The following is a 9,942-nucleotide window of genomic DNA, read 5'->3' on the forward strand; positions in this document are numbered from 1 at the left end:
GATATTGCTTCTCAGTATCGCACAGTATGTTAAACAATATCACTTGAATGTATAAACAATATCACAATATGAATATGTTAGTTTAAGTCTTACGTTGATATTGTTTTCACTATGTTGTGATATTGTTGTGTACACAAGTTGATATTGTGTTAGAAAAGCGCCATATTATGAACTCGCCATATTTTGACAACACACAAAACACAAGATGTGAAAATCTTAAAGCAAAAGGCATATATAATACTCCGATGTAGTGATCTTGTTTAGAGTAAGATGTGAAATATATAAATGTAAGGTGTGATATTGTTTCTCAGTATCACAAAACACAAAAACAAGACAACTGAGACAAATAAAATAATCAAATACTATCCGAGTACGAGTACTTTCTATTAAAAATAAAGTATAATCTATACTTTAATGAATGTTGTAGGCTATATTAATATACTAGTCATATAGAATGTCGTCTATTTGCTGCTGCTATAATTAATGAGCGCCATCAACAAAAACTCCTTCGACCGATCAACCATCATCAGCATCTGAACTACCCTGAAAACACAAAAAGGTGAAACAGTGATATTATTTTATATAAGGAGTGATATTATTTCAAATGAAGTGTGATATTGTTTCTATCTCAGAACAATTACAAACAATATCACATTCTCGTTACCCTCAGCGGTGATGATGTGTACTACAAAAGTGTGATATTATTTCTAACAAAGTATGTGGTATTGTTTCTTAAATTACCAGGAAAATATAAAAGAAAGTTAAGACAGATGTGTTGACACATTCTGTTATCCTCAAATAATATCACATTCTGGTATCGTCAAATAGTGATACTGTTTAGCAAAAGATGTGATATTATTTTAAATAACATATGGTATTGTTTCTGACTCGTGACCATACATCATAGATAAAAAGTTTCATACATAGACTGTTCATGGTGAACATACCTTATTGTCGGCATCAGGTACAAAAGCATTAGGACAGTTACGTTTATCATGGTGAGCCATTTGTTTGCAATTACGACAAAGCCTTTTAGGCTTCTCCGCTTTAGCTATGCATTGTTGCTTTTTGGAGACCATTCTCTTCCCGCTACCCTTGTTCTTTGCCTGACGAGGTGGTAAAATCCTCACCTCAGTTGAGGAACTGCACCCGAGAAGCATCTCCAACTCCTGCTCTTTGGTCATTGACTCTGATTGCGGATTGAGTTTCACCCTGAATTGTTTAAGGGTGTCAACAAGATCGATGATCTCCTTCGTAGGCACATTCTTGAGCACACCGATGGTCGCGTAGAACTCGACCATAACTTGCACATTTCCATCTTTCGTAAATCAGTGGCATCAAAATCCTCGATTAACTCACCATGTGGACCATAAAGAGGGATCTTATGTGCATTCTTGGTCCACCGCATAAGAATGTATTTATCGGGCAAAGTGTGGACTTGTTTTCCAGAGTAAACCCAGATAATGTGTCTACAAATAATACCCTTCCTGTTGAACAACTTGCAAGAACATTCAGCGTCATTCGTTAGAGAATTGTAGACGACTTGGTAGGTCTTCTGTGTTTTGGCATCAGCAATACCAATTAATTCTACACCGTTTGCAGGTGGTGTGAAGCCACCAACACTAAGGGAACAAATAGAAGCGGAAGCTTCTACTTGAAAAACGAGAAAGCAAACATTTGTATAAACCTTGGAAGCATGAGCTTCCAACTTAAGAGAAGTCGCTAATTGTGGAAGAGTACAATCATCGTCTCTATCAAGTTGTTTTTGAGTATGGCGTCAGACATCAATGGCACTTTGAAACCGCATCAAGAATTCAACAAGTGTACCATGTGCATTTTCAAAACGCTTGAAAAAATTATTCTGACTCTCAGAACGTTGAGTTGTTCGTAATAGACAACCCATAGGAACATCACGAAAATAAGCTGGGATCCATTTCCTCCTTTTTCTAAACATGGTTGACAACCAGGAATTACCATCAAGATTATGCTCATTGATCAACTGACACCACTTTTCTTCAAATTCAAGAGGTTCTAACTCAGCATCCCAAACAATAGCATTCAAACGGCTGACAAAATCAGTCTCTCTCGAAATTGCGGGCCCAACCTTATCGGTAACCTTTTGCATGATATGCCACATGCAATATCTGCGCTTAGCATGTTTGAAGACAACACGCAAACCCAGCTTTATTCCAAAGACACTCGATCGGTTATTATACAAAGGTGTGGCTCATTTATCCCATAGCATCAAGGAACTTTTGAAAGACCCATGTGAAAGAATCTTCATCCTCATGAAATAGCAACGCAGAAGCAAAAGTAATTGACCTTTTGTGGTGGTCTACGCCTTGATAAAAGGAGTGAAAAGCATACAATACTTATTCGTATTGTAAGTTGGATCGTAAGTAATGTAATCACCAAACAAAGCGTAGTTTCTACGAGACTCTGCATCACACCAAAACGCACGAACCAAGCATTTACCAGAATCCACCTCATAAGCAAAGTAAAAACCTTCACTGGTATCACGTTTATCCTCAAAATAGTTAACAAACAGTTGAGCATCCCGGTCTCCTATGAAACATTTGATATCCCTTCCAAAATTCTTAAAATCAACCAGTTGAGCTCCAACATTCTCATAGCCATCTACATATTCCTTGACATTTCTAAATGCCCTTGTTGGCCCTTAATTAACCCTTGAATGATCAATAATTGTCTTTTTATGGTAAAGATGGAGGTGCCTGTGTTTTTTTGAAACTGTTGATTTCTAAGTGAACAAAGACGGTGATTATGCCACTCACGAAATTGAAAAACAACATAACCATCCCCATTATAGCGAAACTCAATCATAGCAAAGACAACCAATCCTAGTTAATTTAGTGTTCCGATATCAAAAGGCCTGGGAGTTGCCTGCTCCTTTCCACTATCTAAAACAATAGCCTTCCTCTTACGATCTCTAAAACCTTCACGGTTGCAAACAACATATTTATACTTCACATCACCGGATCTGACCCCTTTTTGAGAAGACTTCCTAGGTTCAAAACCACATGCTTCAGCATACACATCATAAAAACTAATAGCTTCTGCCAACGTCCCAAACAACTGGCCAATATAAGGTTTAAACTCTGGTGCAACATTCCTTGTCCACAATTCACTACCACCAGGTGTGGAGTCCAAAAGTAGTTGATGCACACGAGAAGGAATAGAATGTTGTTCAACATGTGGAGTAGAACTGGATGCATCAGGTGGTTCAACAAGAGAAGTAAGTGAAGAATCAACAATAGCGATACTATCTTCGGACGTAATGGCGAGAGACATGAAGATCATTACGGGAAGAAGAAGTGACATTACTTGTAGGATCCGGCAAGAAAAGTAAAATGTAAAATAACAAGAAAAAGTCTTAAAGATATGAAGGAAATCAAAATCACACAAGTGGCTGAACAATATCACATATCCAGGAAAACAATATCACGTTGTTTGGGATAAATATCACACATGAAGATGGAAAACGATATCACTAGGAATGTTGCAGGAACAATATCACACACGTGCCTGTACAATATCACATATCCAGGAAAACAATATCACGTACTGCGGAACAAATATCACACATGAAGTTGAAAAACAATATCACAAACGTGAATAGACAATGGTACAGATCAACAAAACAATATCACCAGTTGTAGAAGACAATATCACATATTGAGCAAAATAAGAACGTCAATGAACATAAAATATTTACCAAAAGTATAACGAACATGTGATTGAAAGCTGAAAGCACAAAATAAAGAGAGAATACACAGAGATTTCAGAATACGCTGAAAGTACAAAATTAAGAAGAATAACATACGGACATCGCAATGAGGATTGAATACGCAGAGATTTGAGCGGGAAAACTGAAATCAAACAAAAACGTACCGAATTTTAAGGAAGCACAAAAGTAAACTGAAAATAACAAATAAATCAAGATGAAATTCAAAGCATATAAACGAAAAGAAGAACAAACAGAGTAAGATAAGAACGAAGGCGAAACATAAGGACGAAAAACAGCAATTACGTACCTGAACAAAGGAAATAATTGGAATAATATGATAATTGTGAAGAATGAGCAAAGCAAAAACTGAAATACAACAAAAACGTCATCAAGTTTGAGGAAACACAAAATTAAATTGAAAATAACAAACAAAAGGAAGATGAAATTCAAATTATAGAAACGAAACAAGAACAAACAGAGTAATGTTACAACGAATTAGAAATTTAGGGACGAAAAACGCCAATTACGTACACGAGCAAACGAACTAGTTGGAATGATATGATAATTGTGAAGAATGATTTAAAAACGGAGATGACGCCTAAATTCTAGGGTTTTCCACTCAACAATGGAGGAAGAAGCTACAAGAGAGAGAGAAGTTGAAGGAGAAGAAGAAAAAGAGGAAATAACGGTATTTGTTCTAAAACGTGGTTTATATAGGGGAGTGTTAAATTACAGATTTGCCCTTCCTTGTTTCTACCCTAAATACCTATCATAGTATTAATCCTCAATCCTCAAATATATAACTAATACTCACATGATCCCATTCCTATATATATATATATATATATATATATATATATATATATATATATATATATATATATATATATATATATATAGAAATGGGATCATGTGAAGATACGCTATCTTTTTGAGGATTAAGGATTTCGTTACAATACCACAGGTTGTTCAATACAATATCACAGGTTATTCAATACAATATCACACACAAAAAAACACCTGTGCAAAAAAAGAATTATAAATTTTTTTTTTCAAAAAAAAAAAAAAAAATTTGGCAAAGGTCAAATTTTTCGTGATATTGTATTGAAAAACATGTGATATTGTATTCACTAATCCTCAATCCTCAAATATTTAAGAGTTCTCACCGGATTCCGACTCTCTCTCTCTCTCTATATATATATATATATATATATACATATATATGCATTTAAGTAAATGCTTATATGATTGTGAATCATTTTTATTTCTCTAATCTTATTGTATAGAGTTTATTTTTTGGGGTGAATTACAAAGTAAGAATAAAAACTTCTGATATATAGAGCAAAATAATGAAAATTCACAATTAACTCTTGCTTCAACTCCTTTCAGTTCAACTCAACTTCATTCTATTTAATTCAGTTCAATTCAGTTCAGTTTAACTCCTATTAACCGAAAAGTACTAGACCTAAGTAAAAAAGCGACCTAAATTAGAGTCTACCACCAAAATGGGGAGCGAAAAAAAGGCTTCAATCTTATCTTAATAAAACAAGAACATTTAAAGGATTTCTGTGCGTCCACATCATCACAACAAGTTTTTTTTTAAATTGCTGAAATGCGGGTCCCACAGAAAAAATAAATAAATACGAAATTAATTAAAAAATAACGCTTGTTTTGATGTTCTTTGCGAAATTGTTCAGGACATATTGATTTAATTATTCGTGAAGTACTGATTTAATAATTGAAATGGAAATATGTAATTAAATGGAATACCCCGTATATTACAAGTACAAAAAAATATTTCCAATACAAAATAATCAATTACAGCAATTTACATTACAATAAATAACAACAAATTACAAATACAATTTACAAATATATATAAAAAGAAAACAAATTTTTACTACAGTTTTTCCAATAGTAACAAATTCAAATTTAAAAAATGCATTTGCAAAGAATATAGATAATTTCATAATAAAAATGTCAATAATTAATGATTTAAATTTTTTAACAAATTAAATACTACATAAAAAAGGCAATTATAAATAAAATACATAATATCATAATCAAAAATATCAATAATTAAATACAAATTAAATACTACATAAAAAAGGCAATTGTAAATAAAATACATAATATCATAATCAATAATATCAATAATCAAAAAATTATTTGACGATAAAAATAATTTGTAAAAATAATCATTTTATTAAAATTATCAATAATCAAAAAATTATTTGACGATAAATAAACGTATATTTTAGCATAATTTAAAGAATATTGAAAATTATTTGACAATAATTTAAAGATATACGTTTTATAAATAATCAAAAAATAATTTGTAAAAATATTATTTACAATTTTAAATATTCTTTAAAAAATTATTTAATGATAAAAATAATTTGTAAAAATATTATTTACAATTTTAAATATTCTCTCAGATCTGGACAGATCGTCAATCATCACCGTGAATTTACTTGGAGCAAAAATATCCGGCAACTATCTACCAGCCGCCATTCCTCTTAAGGAAGGTGACAATGTTAGGCTACCAAGAAATTTCCGCTTCAACAAGTCTATTTGTATGGCCTAATTTTCATTATAATATCATAATCATTATCGTTAATTTCCTTGAATTCAATCGGCAAAAAAATAATTGACGATTTACGATAACAATTCAGAATTGCAATCATGGGCCAACATCCACTCACTCCACATTTCGATGGGCCTTCAATTCTTCAACATTAACACACCATTACAGAATAATGGTTAAAGAGCAGTTGCAAAGATTGTGGAGGAGTGGAGTAGTGATTTAGAGGAGTTACCAGCAGTTATACCCATTAATTAGGGCATATGTAACATATATAAAATCAACACAACCTACCAGATTAGTGAACCATATACACAATCAAAAAAACTTCATTATCATGGCAAACCATGAAGGTTATTCCAATCTCCAGCATCACTCAGAGTACGCCAAGGACAGAGTTAATCAAGGTGCGGGTCATTCGTATGTGGCTGAGAACGTCGGATAAGAATCCAATGGTGGTACAAGGGGTGTAACTCATTCTGGCGGATCAGAATTTATGATGAGCTCTTAGCACCATTTAAGTTTAATTTAAGAATCAGTTCAACTAACATAATATTGTTGTCGACAGGGAGATACTATACAAGCATCAATTAAAAAAAATTTGGTGAAGCTTTTCCTGGAATTACTGAATGAAGGTGACACATACAAGATAAGAAAATTTAACACTTCATCCAAAAAACTCGGCTACTGTAATACTACGGTTTTATGAGTCTCTGGGTACTCTATCGAGTGGGCCTTACTCTGTCGAGTAAGGGTGTGTTGCGTTTTAAAACAGTTTCTGACCTGTTGGGTACTCGATCGAGTAACCTTGATACTCGATCGAGTAGAGGGCACTCGATCGAGTATCTCAGCTACTCGATCGAGTAGCCGGTTTACGGGGGGATGATTTGTCGGGTTTTGTTAATAATGCGATTTAGTATATAATTACGCCCGTCACTTTCTTTAAACACTTTTACCAACCTAATTGCTTTCAAAAGAGAAAACAAACTACGTTCTTCGCATCAATCGCATTATTGGCAAATACCGGAGCTTAGAAGGTCGGATTTCAACTTTCTTAATACCTTTGTGATCCTTGCGTCGAGGGTAAGATCTACGTACCGTTTTTATAGTATTTCGTTAAAGTTAGTTAAACCCTAATTTGGGGATTTGGGGGTTTTGTTGTGTTTCTTGATTGGTAGTAATTGTATGATTGTATGTTAGGAGGAGGATTCGTAGAAGAAGCCTTTTGATATCAGCTGTTGAGACCGCCTGATCGATTGTGTTGCTTTCGGCAGTAGGGTTTCCTACTCAGTATTAGTCCCATAATGTGTTGTTGGTGTTTTGTGGTTGTTGAATATTATCTTACTCATACTGTGACGATTGTTGGATTTGGTTGTTGATAGTAGTTGTGATTGTTTGTATCTGTCTGTGTTCTTCGGGGCGTGTCTCTGGCTGAGTGGAGTCACTTGCGGGAGTGGCTTCACGCCCATTATTCGCCTTCTGTGGAACCCGCCACAGAAGGGATGTGCACATTAAAGAATTTGGGTTTATCGCTCGACGGAGATGAGCGGGGATTTGGTGGGTACGGCTGCGGCCCCCCACTAGCGGCGTGGAGTGACCTGTTGCAATGGGCACTCTGGCAGGGCTACACACTTTAGTGTGTAGTCAGGATTGTGGAGTTGGGATTGGAGTTCGGAGTATATCTGTGATGATTGAGCTGTTTGTTTACTGTGTTGTTGGTTTATGTAAATTGTGTGATTAGTACTGACCCCGTTTATTGTTTTAAAAACTGTGGTGATCCATTCGAGGATGGTGAGCAGTTGTTGAGGAGGTATGAGTTGATTTACATGGGATAGTTGGGATGTGCCACCGTCTGATGATAGAGTCTTACGCTGTAGCATGATTAGTTTATTAAACATTTCATTTAGCTGAGTAGACAGTTGGTTTTGAGAACATGTAACCGTATTTTGGCATTTGGTTTTGGATTGTAACCTTTCACTAAAGTTATACTATTTAAATGTTGTTTCGTTATTGTCTTATGATTATCATTGCCTCGGGCAACCGAGATGGTAGCATCTTTATGCCTGAGTGGTCCTGGTAAGGCACTTGGAGTATGGGGTGTTAAAAAATGGTATCAGAGCGACGATCCTGAAACTTGTAACCAATGAATCTAATGAATATAGGGAGTCAATTAAAATGAACCCGGGGTAAATGTTGTAGGAGTTAATGCAAAGACTTGGGAGACATCCTAAAGTCGCGAACTCGCCCTACGATTTTGAACCGGTCACATGGGGGGGTATATGTCAAGGTCGTATGTGATGTTTGTTAGCTTGAATGTGGATGTGACGATGTACGTTGTGAATTGTTGGATGTTGGGAGTAGAAGATGGAAATTGTGAATGAAAGGTTGGTGAAGTATATAAAAATTTTGTTCGAATAAGAAGCATGTTGGATGTTTATTATGTGGCATTTGATAACATGAAATAGTTGTTTTGTTGATCATATGAGGAGTTGTGTAGAATTGCATGCTTAGCTATATTATAAAGTTGAGTTTATAAAGTTGTATAGTATGTTGGGATATGTGAGATAACATGCGGGTAGTATATACGAGTCAGCATGACTCGATCGAGTAGGGGGTACTCGATCGAGTAGGTGAGGTACTCAGTCGAGTGGGTTTGACTCGATCGAGTGGGTATTTGACGTTTTCATAACCAGAATCGTGTTTTGGGGTACTCGATCGAGTATATAGGGCACTCGATCGAGTAGGGGGTCACTCGATCGAGTGGCTGTGCTACTCGGTCAAGTATGTTAGAGATTAGAAGGTCTGTTTTGGGTCTGAGGTCGGGGCACTCGATCGAGTATGGTGGGCACTCGATCGAGTAGCCTCTACTCGATCGAGTAGGTTTAGGCACTCGATCGAGTGTGTTCTGGGCAGTCTTCTTTCGTGTTTTGAGGTTTTAGTGCGTATGTTTATATCTACCCTTTCTTATATAGTTTCAAGATGCCGCCCAAGAGAAACGCCTTGTATGCGAGAGCTGAGAGCATGAACATCGATGATGTCGTTAAGATGTTGGAGCACCAAGATGCTCTTACTGAGGCCCTAAAGAGAGTGGAAAAGGATAAGGAGTTTGACCACTCCAAGATCAGCCTTTATATAGCGAGGTTTAGCCCAAAAGAGTACAAGGGGACCGGGGAGCCTAATCTTCTTGACAACTGGCATCATGAGATGGAGAACATACTGGACCTGGTACACTGTCCTGATGAGATGAGAGTAGAACAAGCTGCGTTCTACCTGAGGGAAGCAGCTGGTGAGTGGTGGGATAAGGTGAAGGTGAGTGCTAGGGAGATGTACACGAAGCAGGGCTTACCTGCTATACCTTGGGAAGAGTTTCGGAGGGCTTTGAGGAAAGAGTTTGTACCTGAGCATGTGAGGAGTAAGCTGAGGGAGGAGTTTGATGGGTTTAGGATGACATCTGACATGTCCGTGGCTGAGTACTACAAGCAGTTTAATGAGAAGTCTAGGTATGCTGAGGACATGGGTTTGAGTGAGGAGAACCTAACGCTGAGGTTTGAGAGGGGGTTGACCCCTAAGATCATGGATAAGTTACCCGTGGGAGTCCTTACCGATGTTAAGG

The 9,942-nt window shown here is 36.1% G+C and overlaps 1 protein-coding gene across 1 annotated transcript; it reads right to left on the reverse strand.

Annotated features, from left to right (window-relative positions):
* Nucleotides 1-516: 516 nt before the first annotated feature.
* On the reverse strand, nucleotides 517-2,125 carry LOC141620598 (protein FAR1-RELATED SEQUENCE 9-like). Its single transcript, XM_074437426.1, has 4 exons — nucleotides 1,828-2,125; nucleotides 1,360-1,722; nucleotides 948-1,303; nucleotides 517-543 (listed from the first exon to the last, which is right to left on the reverse strand). Exons 1-4 carry the CDS (start codon nucleotides 2,123-2,125, stop codon nucleotides 517-519), a joined length of 1,044 nt encoding a protein of 347 aa, XP_074293527.1.
* Between the last annotated feature and the right edge of the window lie 7,817 nt (nucleotides 2,126-9,942).

This window comes from Silene latifolia, chromosome X, assembly GCF_048544455.1.
Source record: "Silene latifolia isolate original U9 population chromosome X, ASM4854445v1, whole genome shotgun sequence".
Taxonomy (NCBI): domain Eukaryota; kingdom Viridiplantae; phylum Streptophyta; class Magnoliopsida; order Caryophyllales; family Caryophyllaceae; genus Silene; species Silene latifolia.